This window comes from Silene latifolia, chromosome 1 (assembly GCF_048544455.1).
Source record: "Silene latifolia isolate original U9 population chromosome 1, ASM4854445v1, whole genome shotgun sequence".
NCBI classification, from domain to species: domain Eukaryota; kingdom Viridiplantae; phylum Streptophyta; class Magnoliopsida; order Caryophyllales; family Caryophyllaceae; genus Silene; species Silene latifolia.
The window spans coordinates 3,625,634-3,646,583 of NC_133526.1; the positions used below are offsets into that span (position 1 = coordinate 3,625,634).

Genomic DNA, 20,950 nt, shown 5'->3' on the forward strand with positions numbered 1-20,950 from the left:
TTCACACTCAATTTGTTCCACTTGTCATTTAGCTATTGACCCTCTCCTCTTTCCTTGGTCTTTGTGCTAAAACCAAAGGACAACAAATGAACGGGACGGAGGGAGTATTTTTTTAGTGTAATGTTATAGTAAATGTGCTCAAAAATTTTATATTAAAGCAAAACTTAAAAACTTTAAAATAAAACTCATAAAATAAACAATAAGAGGTTCTACATTAGATGTATAGTCTATGAACTGATCATTCGATATATGAATGTAAGATTAAGATAACTTGAATTTTGATGAAAGAAATAGACTAATAAAAGGATGTATATAAGCATTTTATGAGTGACGTTATGTATATATCGTTAATTCGTTATCTGTCAACGAATGTAGGAGAATAGAAGACTCGAGAATAGAAGATGCACTCAAATATGTATTCATTAGTTTCATCCATGTGACATTGTCACGTCCTTTTCGTGCTCGTGCTCCTTTGTCTTTCTTGTACGGTGTCGTCCACTCTTAGTAGTGATAAAATGGCCAAATCATGTTTTTCTAATTTCTTACATGTATTCATAACTAAAATGGCTAGCAATTGAAACTTGAAAGACGAAATATATATATACAATTTTTATACTAATTTCACGAATTATCGACATGTGATCGATTTATGATTAGATTGGAATTTATTTTGGTTTAAATAGGATTATTTGTTTATATCACATTTAACTATTTTAGTTTGAATTTTTTTAATCATATAGGTTAGTAAATCGGCTAAAGTTAAGAAAGAAAGTGTTTAAGTGCTAAGAGAGACTACCATTAGAAAAGCAATAAGAAAATTTATTATCTTGTAAAATCTTTTTATATATAATAAATTATGCAGAATTCAACTGGTAAAGTGATACATGTAAGAATTTAGAAAAACATGATTTGGCCATTTCAGTGATACATCATAGCTGCATTATAACTGATAAGGGTGGTATGCACTCATGGCCGAGGTTCAAATCCTGATTTCAGTGACTAATACTTCGTACAATACATAGTAAATGAATATGTTAAGACACACGAACTAATCTCAAGACAAAGTCTGATTTGAATGGAGAAGGACGTTTAATGTGGCCTTCATAAGAAACTATTGCCTTTTTTCTTTGCAAATTATAATGCAGCTATGATGTAATGAGTCGACTATAGAAAAAGTGTTAATTTAAGGCCTTGTTCTTTTGGACTGAAATCGTCTAAATTGGACTGAACCAAACTTAATAGAGCTGAACTGAATTAAACTGAACTAAATGCAGCTAAAAAGAAAAAAAACTGAATTGAACTGGATGAAGCTGAACTGAAATCAACTGAAATTAAGTCCAAGAAAAAGGGTAATGATAGAAAATGATCTATTTTTGTTATGATGTTGCCAAAAAAAAAAAAAAAAGTTATGACATCACTCATTAAATATTCATTTTTTCATATAACGGTTGTTTTTCATATGTCGAACTATACAACAATCGCATCCATTTACAATTGATTACTCTCTCCGTTGCGGTCGTTTGTTGTTCTTTGGTTTTGGCACAAAGACCAAGGAAAGAGGCCCGATCATTTATTATCCTTTGATTTTGGCATAAAGACTAAGGAAAGAGGAAGAGATTAATTACTAAATGACAAGTGGAACAATTGAGTGTGAATGATTAAATTATTTATCAAGCTCATTCTTAAAATAGAAAGGACAACAATTTACTGAGACATCCCAATATGGAAAAAGACAATAAATAACCGGAATAAAGGGCTTATTTTTTACTCATTGGGATTAACCTTTGTTCAATCCTAAATTGCCAAAAATACAAAAAAGATTGTCCAAAAAGTTTACTACAAAAAACTAAAATTAACCAGAATTGCATTCTTTTTCAGTTTTCTGTATACTTCTGCTACACTCCTCAACTCTTTGACTCACAGCTCACAAACACAACACCATCTTCATCAAACTCTCTAAATTCATCTTCAATTACAGTAAAAAAAAAAAAACCCATTTTTTCACACAAATTTCACAGCTTTTTAACAGTAACAATGGCATCAGTAGCAGATATAGGAGTATCAGCATTAATAAACATAATAAGTGCAATAACATTTTTACTAGCATTTGCATTATTAAGAATTCAACCAATTAATGATAGAGTTTATTTTCCCAAATGGTATTTTAATGGTAAAAGAAAAGACCCAATTGTTAAAAATTTTGTGGGTAAATTTGTTAATCTTGATTGTAAAACTTACCTTACTTTTCTTAATTGGATGCCTCAAGCTTTAAAAATGTCTGAAACTGAACTTGTTGACCATGCTGGTCTTGATTCTGTTGCTTTTCTCAGGATTTATCTACTTGGGTAATTTTCATTTACCTCTAATTTTGCTTAATTTTACTGTCTTTGTTATGTTTTCTGCTTAATTTCAGCATTTTTTAGTTGATATTATTGATTTATGTTATTGGGTATTCTCCTTATTACTGTAATTTTGCTTAATTTTACTGTTTTCTGCTGAATTTCTACCTTTTTTTGGTTATACTTGAGTTTTTATGTGATTTTGGTGTAGATTATTGATTTATGTTCTTGGGTATTGTTCATATTATTCTAAATTTTGCTCAATTGTGTTCTTTTTGTTATGTTTTTGCTTAATCTTGAGTTTATAATTTGATTTTGATTGTTAATTGTTCTTATTTGTTTTTATTGTTATTGTACTTTTTGCTCAATTCCCTTTAATTATGCTTGTACTTGACTTTTGAAAATGTGATTTTGGTTATTAATTACTATAATTATTGATTTTTTAAATGTTATTATTGTCCTTTTTGCTCAATTCCCTTCAATTATGCTTGTACTTGAGTTTTCAATGTGATATTGATGGTTAATTGTTATTATAGGTTTTTTACAAATTTGATTGTTCTTTTTGCTCAATTCTATTGAATTATGCTTGTTTTCTTGTTTCTGGTTGTGTATTCGGGTCTGGTTTGCTTTTGTTTCGAGCTATTCTGTAAAGTTACTACCTTTTTTGTGTTCAATCCTCCAATTCCATGCTTGTATTTTCGTACACGATTTCGATGTGATTTCTGTGCTGGGGTACTTGCTGGTTTTTCCTACAAAATTCATTCAATTTGTGCTTGTTCTGTGTGTTTCTGATGGTTTCTATGCCATTTGCTTTCTTTTGTTCAGTTCCGTGTTCCTGAACTTGTCTTGCCTTATTTTTTCTTTCCGAATCATGTGCTTTTCCCTTAAGATTATTGCAAATCAATGATGATTTTCGATGCTAATTTGAGTCCTATGCATTCTTTCTCCACAGGTTGAAGATATTCGCTCCTATGATGGTCTTAGCACTTCTTGTACTTCTGCCAGTTAATATATCTGGAGGAACATTGAATTTTCTGCGGAAAGAACTTGTTACCAGCGATATTGACAAGCTTTCTATATCAAATGTGCCTCCTAAATCAAATAGGTAGGTATACTAAGTCCACTTATCTACATTATCTACATATATACTCCGTCTGAGTATATTTAACATTCGTCTCTATAAAGAGCAAGTGGTCCTGTCAATGTGTATTTTACATTCATCTCCTAAATCTCAGGTTCTTTGCGCATATTGGGATGGAGTATTTGTTCACATTTTGGACTTGTTTCTTGCTTTACAAGGAATATGATAAGGTTGCATCAATGAGATTACAGTTTCTGGCATCCCAACAAAGCCGTGTTGAGCAATACACAGTGAGTTTCGGTTCATTTCTCATCCATCGACTTTTAAGTGACAATCATGATGTTTTGTAATTCTGTTGTCTAGATTCGGTATAAGTCATTCTATTTATGGAACGCTGGTTAACATTAACTTTCTTCATATTACAATGTTTCGTATCATTTACTACACTTAATGAGTCTTGTATGAGACTGTTCAGTAGTCGGACGAACCCAAATCCTTCGATAGCTTTCATTTAGTTCTGATGCAAGACTGTCTCATTTAAGTTTTTTACTTCTTAAATGTACTCAATATTTTGAGTCTATTTTTAGACGTCAATTAGGTTGCTCTTGAATTATTAAATGATAATTCTGTTTACGCTATGATTGGTTATGACTTATGACTTACGAGTTTCCAAACAGGCACTCTCTATTATTTGCTCGTTTGTTTGTACGAAAGTGTTATGCTGATTATGCCATGCATTTGCGATGCTGCAGGTTTTAGTGAAGAATGTGCCACGTGTTTCAGGACATTCAATCTCAGATTCTGTGGATCAGTTTTTCAAGAAGAATCATCGCAATACCTACCTCTGCCAGCAGGTTAGCCCTTTGCTTATTGAACAAATCCTAATGTTACGTCTCTAAGATTCCATTCTGTTTCTGTATTAAGCATGAAAGATATACTTGTTACACTTTGTGTAATTCCTTTAGTTCCTCCAATGGTAGGCGGTTTACAACGCACATAGATTTGCCAGACTTGTGAGGAAAAGGGAAAGAATCCAAAATTGGTTGGATTATTACCAACTCAAGCTCGAAAGAAACCCCAACAAGAGGCCAAACTGCAAGGTAAGGAACATTTTTTGCAAGATCGTAATGATTCTAAATTCACGAGAATATGCCAATGTTATCATATGTCGTGTATGTATTAATACTGACGGGTTTGTCCATGTTCATGTTCAGATAGGATGTCTTGGCCTTTGTGGTAGACGAGTTGATGCTATTGAATTCTACAGCGAACAGTTGAAGTACATGGACAATATGGTGACTTACTGACTTACTGCTAATTCTTCACTGTCATTTCTTTTTTCCGAATACGTTTCCGTGAATGTATGTCAATATGGGTTTTGATACATTTACACTTCCTATTTTCAGTTAAATAGAGAGCGCCAGAGAATTCTCAATGACACAAAAGCCATCATACCAAGTGCCTTTGTTTCTTTTAAGTCACGGTGGGGTGCAGCTGTATGTGCGCAAACACAGCAAAGTAAAAATCCCACATTGTGGTTAACCAGTTGGGCACCGGAACCTCGTGATGTGTATTGGCGTAACCTCGCTATACCAGTTGTTTCGATTACCATTCGTAAATTTATGATTGGATTAATGGTTTTTCTCATGGTGTTTTTCTACATGATACCCATAGCTTTCGTGCAATCTCTTGCAAATCTTGAAGCACTTGAAAGGGTTGCTCCTTTTCTGAGGCCTGTGATAGAACTGTAAGTATTCGCGCCCTACGATTCTTTAGTCCCTGGTGGTGGATACGAATCAAGCCTGATGCTATCCCGTTTATTTCTTTATGTCATCACTGTGGATGTGAATAAAATTTATGTTAGTGCGTATCTTGTGGTTCTCGAGTGTTTTTGGCTAGCCTCGTATAACTTGTATGTGGATGCAAATCAAACAAATGAGCTAAAAACTCGATGTATTATCACCAAGATAATTTCAAAAAGTTCCTTGTTTTTTTCTGCAGGAAATTCATCAAGTCTTTTCTCCAGGGTTTTCTTCCTGGTCTCGCCCTTAAAATGTTCCTATATTTTCTTCCTTCTATTTTGATGCTTATGTCGAAGATTGAGGGCCACGTCGCTTGGTCAAAACTCGAGCGCCGAGCTGCAGACAAGTATTACTTTTTTATGCTGATCAATGTATTCTTGGGAAGCTTAGTGACAGGAACAGCTCTTGGCCAGCTTGATGCTTTCATTCACCAACCACCTAGCGAGTATTGCCTCTTTTCTAAATTCTGTCCATTTTTTAACACGCGTCGTAATTGTATGCAATCAACTTAATATGAAATAATCAATCTTGGTTTATAATTTTTGGAAAAGTATTTACAACTCCTTTCTCCGGTCTAAGAAAGTCATTTGTGTCTCAACTCTCAACCTCCAGGATTCCTCGGAACATTGGTGTGTCAATACCAATGAAGGCTACATTTTTCATTACATATATAATGGTTGATGGTTGGGCCGGCATTGCCAGTGAGATTCTCCGATTAAAGCCGCTTGTCATTTTCCACTTGAAGAACTTGTTTATAGTAAAAACTGAACGAGATAGAGACCGAGCTATGAATCCCGGATGTGTAGACTATCCAGAGACCCTGCCAAGTCTACAACTTTACTTTCTGCTTGGACTCGTCTATGCTGTTGTTACTCCAATACTTCTACCATTCATAATTGTGTTTTTTCTCTTGGCTTTCCTCGTTTACCGTCATCAGGTAATTTTACAGAACCATATTCTTCTTCTGATGTGCTTTTAGGCAGGCTCTCATACTATCTATTATTGTCTGATTTTTCAGATAATTAACGTGTACTATCAACGATATGAGAGTGCGGCTGCATTTTGGCCGCATGTTCACACTCGTATTATTGCTAGCCTTTTGATATCTCAACTCCTTCTGATGGGGCTTTTGAGTACCAAAGAGGCGGCTAGATCTACTCCTTTGCTTATCGTGCTACCGTTTGTCACATACGCATTCCACAAGTACTGCAAGAGTCGTTTTGAGCCGGCATTCAATAAATATCCTCTCGAGGTCAGATTAACTATTAATGCGACTCTATCTTACTCTTATTTTTCGAAGTTAATTTGGTCCATGATAATGATTAGGGTTGAGCAAAAAATCCGATTATCCGATCCGAAAAAGTGGATATTTGATCCGAAAAGCAGTTCGGATCGGATATCCGATTCGAAACTTTCGGATACGGATCAAATATCGGATAGTAGTTTAATAATTTTCGGATATCTGATATCCGATAATTTATTAGATTTATGACTACATATGATTTATTACCACTAGATTTTGTTCTAGTTCAATGTCTAAAAAGAAATTTGCTGGGATGTAAAAGTAAAGAAGATTTAGAGTCAAATTATTGTAAAACATTTACATTGAAATCATTTCTAAGATAAAAAAAAAAAATACCGAGAAAGTAATAGTCTTGAAATCGGATCGGATAACGGATATTTGGATATCCGATCCGAAATTTTCGGATACTAAAAATCGGATATCCGAATATTTCGGATCAGATATCGGATAATGAAATTTGTGAGTTTCGGATACGGATATCTGATCTGAAACCAGCTTCGGATCGGATATCTGATCCATGCTCTGCCCTAAATTTAATGATAGTAGTATGATATTCCGGTTTGAAACTTATTTTTACTTGTGCAACTGCCTGCTAGTTTTACCAAAGCCGAGGACAATAGCAGAAATGCAGAATAATCAAAATTAATGACTTTCTGTTACAGGATATTCCGATGTGAGACTAATTGGCTACTTGATCAATTTCAGGAAGCAACCGAAAAGGATGAGCAAGAGCAAACCGGAGAATTCGATCTGAATCTGAAAACCTGTCTTGCAGATGCATATTTACATCCAATCTTCCATTCCTTCGAGGAAATTGAATTCGAGGAGGTGAGAGTAGACGCAGTTAGAGTAGACAAACACGAGAATGAAGTCTCAAGTCCGCCAGCTCAAATAGAAGAAAATCTTGAAGCCTCACCACCTCAACAACCTCATCATTATTCCTATGGGGACGAATATCAGTCGTACGACTATTACCACCATCAACAAATGCAGCAATCCCATTACCAATATTACTATGATAGTTGATTCTTGTAAGCTTATTTAGAAGCTTACTAACTAGGAATTAATTATAGTTCGGGTTTTCCATAGTGTAATTTTCGATGTAGCTCTTGTTCTCGTTCAGTCGTTCTCATTCTGATATAGCTTTTGATGTAATTATCTATGCCTTCTGTAATGTACATACATATACTTGAGCTAGATTATTCGCTTTGACATCTGATGCATGTCTTTAGTAGCCGGGATTTTACAATGCGAAAGTGGTGATCGAGCCCTTTTACTGCCCATGTTGAAGTATGACTCACCTAAAACTTACAGTATTAATTATACTCTTGTCTTTGTAGCTTATATAGGGAAGAGTAATTTGTTGTATGATTCACTCATATATTCTCAATCCAATAGATCTTGGTATAGACGGGTGGGGCGAACAGACGGGTAAAGACCTCTAATAAAATGGGTAGGGGGGACAAGGTGGGGCACCCTCATGTGCTTCCCATTTTATGGCAAAATGGGTCATTTGTGAGGGAAAATGGTATCCGTCTATACGTATAGACAGATAGTGCCCGTCTATAATAAGAATTTGTGTTCTCAATCTACTTCATAAATCATACTCCCTCCAGCTCATTGAAATGTCGTAATTTATTAAAATTCTCATAAATATTCAATAAAATAAAATAGGGCAATTTCAAAGAGTACTTTTTCTTGGGATAAATACATTCAAACTTTTTTACATTAAATCTTTCATTTTATGTGATTGATTCATTATTATTATGTATTTATGTGTTGCAACCTAACAATTTTGCTTAATTTATTTATAAATTCCACCCTACATCAATTATTATTTCATATGACGGTTCCACAACACAAACATATTCATCAATAACATAACGAAATATGAAATCGTTTGTTCAAACATATAAACACAATGTAATAATGGTCTAATTTAAAAAATCTCCAAATATTGACTATTTATATTGTCACGGTATTGAACACTTAATCACGCACAATTATATGTTCATGTATCTAATGATAGCGTCTACTATTACGACCCATGCATTTTTTTGCACGGGAATAAAACTAGTGTTGCATTAAAGATTGGGTCTTATTCACACTAACCAGTTAAAAAATGTCAGAAAATGAACCAACAGTTTAGCTTCGTATAAGAACACTATTCTTCCGAACCTCAACTTTCCATTTCCCACAAGCCAAACCTCTTCTTCTACTTCAACTTAATAACCCAAACTCTCACTCTTTCACATAAATCAATAAACAAAAACCAAAATAACACACTTTGTTGTCACAAATCTGTCACCTTTTTTGCTTCATTTCTTGCTTCCTGATACTTTTAACTGCACTGTAATTACTCTTATCTTGTCTTAATTACTGAAAGTTTTGATCTTTTTTACTTTTTAGCTTCTGGGTAGTGGGTTTTAATTATCTGTACTTTTTTTTACATCATTTCTTGCTTCCTGATGTTTTTAACTGCTTGTAAGTACTCTTTTCTTGTCTTAATTGCTGCAAAGTTTTGATCTTTTTGGTTTATTTTTGAATTTTGAGCATCTGGGTAGTGGGTAGTTTCAATTATCGTACTTTTTGCAGTAGATTTAGATAATTTAATGTTTTTATGCTTGATTTTTAGCTTTAAATGAGGTTAATTTATGATTATGATTGCTTTAATTAAGTTATTTTGATGATGTTTTACTGCTCAAACTGAACCTTATCCTGTGTGACACTGTTTAGTTTTACTGTACTGTTCAATGTCTTTGTTGAGGTGCAGAAATTCTTGTGTAAGACGGTTTTACACTAATTTATTGTAAATTGTAGCCTTATTGGTTTGATGGGTTTTGTTTGACCTGTTTGTAGGATCTTTTGTGAAGTTTTCATTGCATGTTTCTGTACTAAATGAGAAAAAAATTGGGGTTTTCAGCTGAAAATTGGTGTTGTAAGGGTTTGATCCTAAAAATATTATCTTTAGCAGTCGCCGGACTAAGGAGGCTACCAGGGGCGGTCGCCTTCTGGTTGAAATATTTTAGTTAAAATTTTCTATTTTTTTTCCTGATTTGTCTTGTTGTGTTACTAGTTCTGTTAAATTTCACGGGTTGAGCGCTTTTTCGCAAGTTTGATCCTAATCATTAATCCTGGTTCCGCCACTAATCTATAGTTTGATCTTTTTATGGTCATGTGTATATTTGTTGTTGCTATTTGCAATATTTGTACATTTTTGGGGTGTTTCATTATTTGGACAACTTATTGCTAGTGATCAGAAATAGATTTGCATAATGAAGATTCATACACAATAGAATGGTTGAATTCCGTAAATATTTCTGCAGTTTAGGTGTATTTCTTACTGAATGGCTAGTTGCCATTGGTAGTGTAGTTGTTTGAGTTTGATTGTAGTGTGGACTGTGGAGTGGTATCCTCGAGCGTTGATAGATCTTCGAGCTTGCACACGTTCACTCACATCAGTATAGAGTTTGCTTACTACAAGTTGAGTCATGTTGAGGCGTGTGTGTTTTAGGCATCATATGATTGAATCTCTTCAATGCTTTTTCGAAAACCTTAAAACTAGTAATGATATTCCAGTAGTCTGGTTCGCATAATGAGGAAGTTCTTTATGAAGTTTGAATTCTGAAATGATGTTAGTGATGCCATTCTATCAATAGGATGTCTCTTACTGACTTGCTCTCTTGTAAAACGGCTTTGCACTAAGATATTGTAAAATCGTCATAATTATGGACTTATGGTAGTTAGACTAGTTACGAAGAATGAATGCTATCCCTAAAACAAATCCGTCATATCTAAAGTTTCTTGTGCTGATTATTTACTAGGAATTGGTAGACCTGTTGCTTGGAGCTGGGATCGATTTTGATGGAATGTTAATGATTATATAGTACATTAGTACTATCTTCGATATACTTACAAACTACTTAAGGTGTTTGGTTGTGTTGAAAAATTATTGCGAGAATGGGGACATATCCCTCAAACTACCCAATGATATCTGAGGAGAATCGAGGGACATCGGTCCCTCACTTTGCATGGTTCCATCCTGGAAATTATATGGCAGCTATGAGAAATGGAATGAATCCATTCCAAGGAAGTCGGCACAACACAGAAGAAATAACTCTGATTCCTAACAGTTCAATTCCTATCAATAACGTGGAAGCTGAGCCTCAACCCGATAAGCCTGCCAAAAAGGCCAAGACATCAAGAAAGAACCCTAATGATGGTACTGATACCCTAAAGGAGCGTAAACCGAAAAAATCTAGAAAGAGTTCCTCAAACTCTCCTAAGGCAAGGCGTGGGAGAAAGAACGCAAGTATTGCTAGCTGTGAGTCAAGCATGGATGGGACCCTGTCACCATTTTGTTCTTGTACCGGTACTCCGCGTCAATGCTACAGGTGGGGTTCCGGGGGATGGCAATCTGCATGCTGCACGATAAACATATCAGAGTATCCTCTCCCAATGAACGCAACAAGGCCTGGTTCACGCACTGCTGGTCGGAAAATGAGCCATGGAGCTTTTGTTAAACTTCTGCAAAGACTCGCTTCTGAAGGTTACGATCTTTCAAACGCGATCGACCTAAAAGATCACTGGGCTAGGCATGGTACCAACAAGTTTGTGATCATTAAGTGATAGTAATATGTACTGTAATTTGTATGATGTGCACTGTTCCGTCTGTTGTACCGGGTTGTTTAGTGTTAACTGCAGTATTTTCGAATTGTATCTCAATTTGTTGTGGATATTCAAGCATTTCAGTGTGTTGTAGACTTGTAGTATCAGTATGTGTAGTATCAGTATGTATGAATGTATGTGTAGGTGTTTTAAGGTAATTTTCTTCTACAAACTTTCCAGTGTAATGAAATATGTGGTTTTCGACTTTTTTTTTTCTCTCATCGAAGCAAGGTAGTGTTTTTTACTTGCAATCACTTTTCGATGTTCAACCGCATTATCCCAATGCTTTAATGGCTTCCATAACTGACAGGCTAAGGAGGGTTGGGCGCATGATTTTGGTAGACTTTCTGGCTATGAAAGTGTGAGCTGTTTCGTGAAGGTTAATGAGTGGCTCAAGCAGCTCTCAGCGTAAACTAGCTAATATGTTGGAAGGGTTAAACTACCCGCCCATCTTAATCACCGTCACCTGAGAAACTACACGATTTCGTTCATTATGTGCGGATTCAACAATTATAGGTTCAGCACGAGGACATTACATCAAAAATTCAAAGATGATACGTCAAGTATAACTTGATACCCAGTCAACATAATGATTTTTTGTGGATATGTAAATATAAATAACGGATTTTAACAAAATTCACAATGTTGCTTTAGAGCACGACCATCTTATATTAAGCTAAGTAGTGCATCACTAAGACACTAACCATTCAAGCGTCTGTAGTCCAACGGTTAGGATAATTGCCTTCCAAGCAATAGACCCGGGTTCGACTCCCGGCAGACGCATTTTTTCCAATTATGAGGCTTTTTGGGGTGAGTAACGCAACAAACTACCCCAATAAAAAGATGAGATGATATGAGTCTTTGATTTTTTTTCAAAAACCATTCATATCTAGTGGTTTTCCCATGGTCTAAGCCTTAATTAGTTGAGGCGTAAAGTAAAAAACACCGACTACCTTGTTTATCAATTCTTGTCACAATTCTCACAAATTAAATGACTTGTGATATTAAGTAGCCAAGAGGCTAAAGTCCAAGAGGTTAACTTTAGGTGACTCAACCTGAATAACTCGATACTAGTGGTTTTCCAATGGTCTAAGCCTTAATTAGTTGAGGCGTAAAGTAAAAATCAACGACTACCTTGTTTATCCGTTCTTGTCACAATTCTCACAAATTAAATGACTTGTGATACTAAGTAGTCAAGAGGCTAAAGTTCAAGAGGTTAACTTTAGCTGACACAACCTGAATAACTCGATCCGGATACAAAAGTAGTAAATGAAAACTGACCTGAAACATGAGAGTGATCTTATTCGAAAGTAACCGAAGTAGAATGATCTCGTGTAACTCCAAATGGATTGAATTGACTAATTGGAATTTGGAAACCAAATCCTTTATAATAGCGATTCGAGTGCCGCTACCGAAAACGACAATATGAAATTACCTAACCAGGCTGGCTGATATGAGTATATCAGTATATGACCATACCTATAGCCGTACCAATTCAGATAATTCATTTATCAAGTCTATTATATTGAGTGTTTCTATAGATAGCGTCTCCAATTACATAAACACAAAATCTTGTACAAAACAGTTTTATAATAAATTTGTTGTTAGACCTCTAACATAAAAGATGGTTATTTTTGTTATTTCATGTGTTTACCTATTCTTTTTTCTAATTTTTTTGAGTAGGTCTCCTGAGAGACGGTCTCTTAATAAGATTTATTGAGAGACCATTGTACAATTTTAAGAAAAAAAGTGGTACTAAAGGTAATAAAATAGATACAAATTATGATTTATGATAAAATGAATACATTTATTATGTAAATAGGTACGAAATTATCATATTACGATCAACAATAAAAGTGGTACAAAATACAAATAAAAGAGTACGAAAGATTGGTCTCTCAATAACTTAGTGAGAGACCGTCTCTCCCAAGTTTTAGTGAATTTTCTATTTGGTTATGAGTTGTGGCTTATGTCTCATATTATTGTAATATTGTTATATTAGTTAAGGACTTCTGGTGCCTATATTTGCCTAATTCGTACATTCACTATTTATAATATATTTTTAAATAACATTTCTTAAAAATTATGATTATGAAATTTTTTGTAACCAAATGATGCAACACATTCACAATTATTACTTTTAATATTATAGTTTCAAAATATACATAAAATATTTGTTTAAAAGGTTTTAATTTGGTCAGTTGTTTACTTTTGGTTTTTGCACAAAACCAAAGAAATATGAGAGAGTCAATTATTAGATAACAAGTGTACTAAATTGTGTGCATGGCATTCAATTGTCCATCAAAGACATTTCTAAAATAAAAAAGGGAACCAATTGACTGAAACACCAAAAATAAAATAGACAAAGAATAAAACGTGATAGAGGGAATATTAACTAGTATCCGTACTAAGTCACATTTAGCTTTGTACTCGTAAACGTGATAGAGGGAATATAAATAAGGATCAATTGTTGAAAACACCCTTTAATATTGCACTTTTTAAAACTTAATACCTTATAAAAAGTTTTTTAAAACTTAATATCTTAATGTGCACTCCATTCACATTTTGATACCTTAGGTGGATTTAGGCCAAAAAAATGTGAAATACTGCCGAGATAGAATCAACCATGACTTGTAGTTATAAGAGGGAAGGGAAGGGGTTGAAAATGTGAACGGAGTGCATCATAAATACGTCGTCATGTCTTTAAAAAATGGTCAAAATATTCCATTTTTTTTTTGCCTAAATCCACTTTAAGGTACCAAAATATGAATGAAATGCACATCAAGGTATTAAGTTTTAAAAACTTTTCATAAGGTGTTACGTTTTAAAAAGTGCAACATTAAAGAGTGTTTTCATCAATTGATCCTAAAAATAACAATAATAATAACAATATATCGGCTGCCCACTAATTTTTGTAAAAAATTGTTTGATCTCAATAAAAGTTTGCGTTTAAAATAGTAATAATAATAATAATAATAATAATTATTATTATTATTATTATTATTATTAAGTTATAATAAATTAAGTTAAGTTTAGTTCATTTTATCTCGATTCAGTTATAATAAATTAAGTTAAGTTTAGTTCATTAAGCTCAATTCAATTCGCTTCAATTTTTCGAGCCTTTAGTTCAACTATTTTTAACCAAAAATAAGAAAAGAAAAAAAAAAGTTTTACAATTTTACCACACCGTTAAAGTTTAACAACTTAAAAATGATAAAATTGACCCGACTTGAATATCTGTTACGACTTACCCATGGGCTTAAACCTACTCGAAAACCGTACCCTAGAAAATTTCACTACTATAGTCCGGATATCACACTATGCTTTGGTCTTTGGCGCTCTTTTCTCATTTGATCATCTCCTTCCCAAAAATCCCCAAATTATCATATCTAGGGTTTATCCATGTCGACGCTGACATTATCCGAAGGAGCAATCTATGCCATGTGCGCCGCCGTTGACGGCGACGTTTACGACCTGAAGCCGGTGTTGCAGGTGACGGATATTCGATTGATTCGCACCCAAAGCACCATTAATAGTACCGAAAGATACTTCCTTTTGCTATCGGATGGAGTTCACTTTCAGCAAGGTGTGTTAGCAATGCAGAAAAATGATTTGATCAAGAATGGTGGATTGCATAAGGGTTCGATTATTCGACTTTTACACTTCATTTGTAACAACATTACTACTAAACGGACGTTCGTCTCTTTCCCTCTCTCCCTTTTCCATCTTCTATATGTTTTGTTTTACTCCCTCCGTCCCGATCATTTGTTTACCATTTCTATTTTTGATTGTCTCAGTCATTTGGTTACCTTTCTATACTCAAAGCGTCTTGCTTGTGACGGCCGCTATCACTTGCATATTGAGAGGGCAATTGGGGCGCTCCATATCCGTCCCACTTGCCCTCCCACTTGCATTTGTTTGAGAGGTCCACTATCCGTCACAAGCTTGTGACGGATAGTGTCCATCACAAGCTTGTGACGGATAGTGTCCGTCACAAATGAGAAATTGCCTTCTATATTAGACTTGTTTTATTTTATACTTCCTCCCGGTCAATTGTTGTCGTTTGGTTTTGACAGAAAGATAAGGAAAGAGGATGAGACCAATTACTAAATGGCACGTGGATCAAATTGAGTGTAAATGATCAAACTGCTCATCAAGTCTATTCTTAAAATAGAAAGTACAACAATTGAAAGACACCCAAAATAAAATAGGACAACAAATGAACGGAGTATAAAATAAAACAAGATCGTCTTGTCTTACATTGTGAGACCGTCATTTTATTGGTTAACCATTGGAGTAGTTCAGTACTATAAATAAATGAGCATTTGTATGTATAAAAAAAGTGTTTCATAGCGTAAGACAAGATTGAATATTTTTTGACTAAAAAGTTTGTACTGATACTCCCTCCTCTTTGCCTTTGTGGGGGTGTTTGAGACAACATCTGGGAAGCACGGACACACCCAAGAGGCTAAAACCAGCGTTCGTGTGTCGGACACAGTGTCCCACACGGTTGGGACACGTCTCAATATGTATTGGACATGCCAAAAACCGTGTCTAAGTTTAGAAATTAAATGGTACACGTTTTGGAAACGGTATGAGTTAAGTAAAATGGGGGAAAATTTAAGTAAAAAGATTGTGTATTGGCCTTTGGGTGATGTGGTCTTGCAATCTTGTTAGCCCCTTAGTTCGAGGAAATATTCTTGTGTAAGACCGTCTTAGTCTCTTACACAAGAATTTGTTGGAAATGTTCTGTTGTTACAGTTACAAATCCTTATTGGTGTTACCATATAGAACCAATAAACCAACCACATTTTTCTTTTCGGAGCTTTTGCATTTCTTAATTTCCATAACATCCTTTAAATGTAAGGGTTTTTAGAAATTTCAACACTGGAATTTTCTTTTTGTTCGGTCACTGATTGTTTATTGACGGAAACATCCTTATTAAAACCGTCTTTCTTAACTGATCTAGGTTGTGTCCATCCATTCATATCGGCTGATTGTTACTAACTGTTTATTAAGCTCTTTAGTTAAGTTGTGTATGATATACGGAGTAACTGTTTATTATGGTGTTCACTCTTCACTAAGCTTTCTTCCCATGTTTATATTGGGAGGTAAATTTGTGTTGTAACGTGTGGGTAACAGTAGCTAAGATCGGAAATTATGGGGGCGAACTAGTAATGTATGGGACTAGCTTAGAAAGAAAGATTCAAGTTTTGACTGAAACGATTGTATTTTTGTCTTAGATGATGAGTTTCTTCTAGCTCCTTGGTTTGGCCATTGATTAGTTGTGAAATTTGTTTGTTTCGGGAATGAATTTGGATTGTGGCCTGTGGATTCTGTTAATTAAGATCGTAATTTAAGTATAAAGTTTACCCTTTGACATCTAGGTTATATGCTCCTGCTAACCCCTTCTTTCAGCAAAAGTTGTGTGTGTTTGTACAAGGTCTACCTATTGTCGGGTTTTCTCTGAGCTTTCTTCCCATATTTTCTGGTCAAATTCATCCAGGGTCATAATTGTTGTCGAGTTGGAAGTGCTACAAGTAACATGGCCTCTAATAGGAGAACCAAAGCCATACTTTCGACCCGGTGCTTTAGTGTCACCCTCTGTAGGCCAACCGAAAGTGAATCATGTGGATGTTCAACATTGGAATTCTCACGCAACTGGTCCCGACCCTACTTATCTGGCTAGTGAAGCAGGGAGGTTACAGCAATCCAAGCTGGAATCTGGTGCTCAATTGCAATCTTACGGTAGGCCTTCTACAATCAAGATCTGGATCGTTATGTTGTAAATAATGAACCTTCCGTGTACCTTAAATCAGATTTTTCTTCTCGCTTTTCAGGAAATAATGTTGGTTGTGGTACATATGGCGCGCTCAATAATGTCAAAGCAAATGTTTCACGTGCTTTGAACGAACTGATTGTTGGCCCTAGCAAAGAACCAGAACCAATGCTGAGCATGGCTAGTTCAAGACAAAACACGAGATGCAACACTCCCTTCCAGATTTCGCCCAAACCAGGACCAACTAGTAGGGAGAAGGACCTTGCTGTTCGTTGCTTCAAGTGCCAGGGGTTTGGACATTTTCAGAGTGCTTGCCCTAATAAGAGAACTGTGACCTTACGGGAAGCCATTAGCCTGCGTAATGAGCTGTATAATGAGGCTTGTGATGAAGAGGGTTTGTTTCTTACGAATAGGGAGGAGGAAGAGATGGCCGAGATAATGGCTTATGAAGCCCAAAGCCATGAAACTTCACTGGTTTTGCGGCAGAGATTACATACCCAACCTGAACTAGCTGCAGCTGAACAACGGTACCAAAATTATCATACTACGAGCCAATGGAGTGATAGGTGTCGTAGCCTCATAAATCTTCTTATAATAAATGGGGGAAGTTGCACTAATGTAGCATCGACTGAACTTGTAAGCAACTTCAAATCTTGCGAACGAGGACTAGGTGAGTCCAGTCTCATTCGTGCATCAAGGCTAAATATCCACCATTTCGTTTCTGTTTTTGCATCAATTCGTTGCTGGTTTTGTTCATTTATAAAAACGCACAAATACGTTTTTTAATTTGCTTCTGGTTCGTATCAGGAGCTCCGCCCAAGATAGTTCCAGCTGCTGATTTAATGGCGACAGTGTCGTTATCGAAAGGCTCAATTGCCGCGCTCTGTAGCTGTAGTGGCAACAGAGAGAGCGACATGAAGCCAGTAATACAGATAGCAGATATACAGCTGGTGAGAAACCAAAACGTCATGTATGGCATTGATAGGTACCGCCTTTTGCTATCAGACGGGGTTCACATGCAGCAAGGTATGCTTGGAACGCAGAATAATGATTTGGTCAGGAATGGCCACTTGCAGAAGGGTTCTCTTGTTCAGCTCTTACACTTCATTTGTCAAAAACCTGGAAGCCGAATGTTAGTCTCTTTCTCTTGAGAACTATTCTCTGATTTTATGACCTTTTTTTGTTCATTAGTAAAGTTGTGAGTGTATTATACTTCTATTGCCGGGTCTTCACTGAGCTTTGCCCCCATGTTTCCCGGTCAAATTCATACAGGATCATAATTATCCTTGAGTTGGAAGTGCTGCAAGAGAATTGCCACCTAATTGGAGAACCAAAGCCATACCAACCTTAAGGGACGTCCTAGGCGCGATAAGACAACAATTTATAGGAAACCGATTAAACTGATGGCTGCTGCTGCCGGGGAAGTAGACTTTCCGGATGTGAGCTATTCACGAAGGTTCGCGGATTGTTAATTGATACTTCCAACATTTGTTCAGTAACTTCATTGTAAAACTCGGTTGACAGGTTATGCAAATGGCTATCAACGTAAATTAGCTAATCTAATCTATCGACTTGCCCGTCTATCTCAGTTATGTGTGATTTCGACAATTATACGTCTGGTATAACAACAGTACATCGCCAGTACTAGACACGACGATACTTTGAGCAGTTCGGTTTTCGACTGCAAGGTACCCAAGAAATAGCGGATTCTTTATCAAAAAAGTAAACTGGCCTCAAATACTTGACTCCTTCCTTCTCAAGCCTACATTTTGTGGTCTGTAAATGCAATCACAATAATGCTTAAGCACATAAATCATGCTAATTTCATATTAAGTTGTAGGAGTCGCTGAAAACGATCGTCATTACGCACATCTATAATAACGGAGTAACAACTTAAAGTTGTCGATATTTCGGAAACGAGAGACTATCTCGTCTCTTAGCCATGTCTCTCTGATGTGATTGTAAGAAATAAAGGGTTTAGTAAATGTTTGCTTGGGGTAAAGCTTCAACTTGTACTTTCCGCGCAACTTTCAAAGTGTTACTGAAATCTAGAAATAAGTAAGATATATAGTTAATAAATATTTAAACAACCTAGCGTCTGTAGTCCAACGGTTAGGATAATTGCCTTCCAAGCAATAGACCCGGGTTCGACTCCCGGCAGACGCATTTTTTACACCATGTTTTCCTGAAGGGCGTTTTTCTTTTCGGAAAATTGTTCGTAATTCCGTACTTCATGCAAGCAGCAAATAAGGTATGGATCGATCATTCATACCTTACTCGAAAATAAAATTTTAGGACCAAACATTTCTAATTTGGCTTGTCAAAAATAAAATTTGGGTATATGGTTGAGTAAGTTTAGGTATGGACCGTAAAAATGGACTAAATTACACTATTGATCTGCACCGAACTCGAACCGGATTCATTTAGATCCGGTCCGCGGTCCGAAGTTTCGATTTTCGATCTGGTCCGACCCAAGACCGATTAATTTCGGTTCGCACAGAAATATAGGTGTTTCATGATAATCTTCGCAGCTTTACAAGGCAATAAAGTATTGTGTAGAGTTGACCATATTACAAACTTAATATTAATGATTACTATGTAAAAATATGTTAATCAATTAATTAATTAAATTAAATTTTAGTTATCATATATTCAAAAATATTTCTAAAAAATTTCAGTTCACTCCAGTCCAAGACCAGACTGGGTTGAAATTACGGGATTGATCTCCAATATCGAATTTCTTAGGTCCAGTTTTCGGTCCTTATTATCTGTTTCTGTCTTTGGTCCGGTCTTAATTTGGACCGATGTTTAGCCCTAAGTCTGACCCAGTGACCAACTCTATCCAACACACATCAAGTGAAAACTATTTTGATAAATAAAAATATTTGCGATCGGAAAAATATCATAATAAAAATATTTTGATGAAATTTTTATCACAAAATAAAATGTAAGAAGTGATGGAATTAAAATGACTACGGAGTACTATATTGTAGGTGTTTGAGAACCCCAAATTTTAACTAGCTTGAAATTGATAAGGAATTGAGTCAATTCCAATTTCAAATTTTAGGGGTTCTCAAACACTTGAAGTGTCTCAATTACGTAATTCAATTCCAATTCAAGGTTCCTAAACATACCATTAAGAGCAAGTGCAATGGAAGAAATTGATATATTCCTTTGACACATCATATTTTGACAATCTCAATAATTTCAAATTTTTCGTCACAACGGAAAAAATTTTAAATAAAGTTTTTCTTTAATCCATAACTAATTGGTTAATGTAATTAATTGGTTAATCTTTTATTGGAACTGACAAATTTTTCTTGTTTTTTTAAAAGGACTTGGTTTTGTTTTCAAACTAAGTTTGTTAATGGGTGACATAATTAGAGTTATGTCATAAAGGTGTATAATGATGTCACAAAGTAATTTGTGTGAATATAGAGTATTGTGCAAAGTTATTTACAATTTTACAGATTTGTTTATGTGAGTTACTCTATTAGATAAATGAACCATGTATTCTTAAATTTAGAGCGTTTTGGATAAGAGCATTTCATGTTTTTTTATAGGGTTTTTTGATAACTACTACCTTTGTATTACACGGTTTTGAGAACTACTACCAAAATAATTTTCGTTTAAAAACTACTACCTGTAAGTTTGATTTTTTTTTAAAACACTACCAAATCTCATCTAAACCCAATAAAACACAATTTTAACCATTTATTTTTGAATTTGCATCTTAAGTTGTAAACTTTACCCCTTTAGCACTACTAGTACTACTGTTTGCCAATCATTTTGGGGCAAATTTACTTTAAATTAGCTTCATCTAATTCACCTATCTAACGTAATTAAGGTAAAAAAGTTGCTTAAACGTCATCAAATTAACTAGTTTAAGGTATAAAAATAACAACTTAGGATGAAAATTCAAAAATAAATGGCTAATATTGTGTTTTATTGAGTTTGGATGAAATTTGGTAGTGTTTT

At 35.1% G+C, this 20,950-nt stretch overlaps 3 protein-coding genes and 2 non-coding genes across 5 annotated transcripts; all 5 read left to right on the forward strand.

Annotated features, from left to right (window-relative positions):
* Positions 1-1,852: 1,852 nt before the first annotated feature.
* Positions 1,853-7,806, forward strand: LOC141593373 (CSC1-like protein At1g32090). The gene is made up of 11 exons (XM_074414147.1): positions 1,853-2,345; positions 3,292-3,444; positions 3,575-3,710; positions 4,173-4,274; positions 4,401-4,520; positions 4,635-4,715; positions 4,827-5,167; positions 5,422-5,667; positions 5,835-6,159; positions 6,241-6,474; positions 7,231-7,806. Exons 1-11 carry the CDS (start codon positions 2,035-2,037, stop codon positions 7,549-7,551), a joined length of 2,370 nt encoding a protein of 789 aa, XP_074270248.1. The 5' UTR covers positions 1,853-2,034; the 3' UTR covers positions 7,552-7,806.
* A 2,566-nt stretch (positions 7,807-10,372) lies between these two features.
* LOC141593389 (uncharacterized) lies at positions 10,373-11,398 on the forward strand. The gene has a single exon (XM_074414148.1). It carries the CDS (start codon positions 10,486-10,488, stop codon positions 11,152-11,154), a length of 669 nt encoding a protein of 222 aa, XP_074270249.1. The 5' UTR covers positions 10,373-10,485; the 3' UTR covers positions 11,155-11,398.
* A 506-nt stretch (positions 11,399-11,904) lies between these two features.
* Positions 11,905-11,976, forward strand: TRNAG-UCC (transfer RNA glycine (anticodon UCC)). Its single transcript has one exon. It is a non-coding gene; the product is annotated as a tRNA-Gly (tRNA).
* A 2,541-nt stretch (positions 11,977-14,517) lies between these two features.
* On the forward strand, positions 14,518-18,123 carry LOC141640778 (uncharacterized). The gene is made up of 4 exons (XM_074449481.1): positions 14,518-14,888; positions 16,700-16,941; positions 17,034-17,711; positions 17,780-18,123. The coding sequence occupies exons 1-4, from the start codon at positions 14,596-14,598 to the stop codon at positions 18,121-18,123; spliced, it is 1,557 nt and encodes a 518-aa protein (XP_074305582.1). The 5' UTR covers positions 14,518-14,595.
* A 943-nt stretch (positions 18,124-19,066) lies between these two features.
* TRNAG-UCC (transfer RNA glycine (anticodon UCC)) lies at positions 19,067-19,138 on the forward strand. The gene has a single exon. It is a non-coding gene; the product is annotated as a tRNA-Gly (tRNA).
* Positions 19,139-20,950: the final 1,812 nt, after the last annotated feature.

Excerpts from the sequence above, each read along its gene's own strand:
- LOC141593373 (XM_074414147.1), top strand. The coding sequence starts at position 2,035 with ATGGCATCAGTAGCAGATATAGGAGTATCAGCATTAATAAACATAATA. Across the intron at positions 3,445-3,574 it reads GTGCCTCCTAAATCAAATAG|GTTCTTTGCGCATATTGGGA; the intron begins GTAGGTATACTA and ends CCTAAATCTCAG. Across the intron at positions 5,668-5,834 it reads ATTCACCAACCACCTAGCGA|GATTCCTCGGAACATTGGTG; the intron begins GTATTGCCTCTT and ends CTCAACCTCCAG.
- LOC141593389 (XM_074414148.1), top strand. The coding sequence starts at position 10,486 with ATGGGGACATATCCCTCAAACTACCCAATGATATCTGAGGAGAATCGA.
- LOC141640778 (XM_074449481.1), top strand. The coding sequence starts at position 14,596 with ATGTCGACGCTGACATTATCCGAAGGAGCAATCTATGCCATGTGCGCC. Across the intron at positions 14,889-16,699 it reads AACATTACTACTAAACGGAC|GGTCATAATTGTTGTCGAGT; the intron begins GTTCGTCTCTTT and ends AAATTCATCCAG. Across the intron at positions 17,712-17,779 it reads TTCTGTTTTTGCATCAATTC|GAGCTCCGCCCAAGATAGTT; the intron begins GTTGCTGGTTTT and ends GGTTCGTATCAG.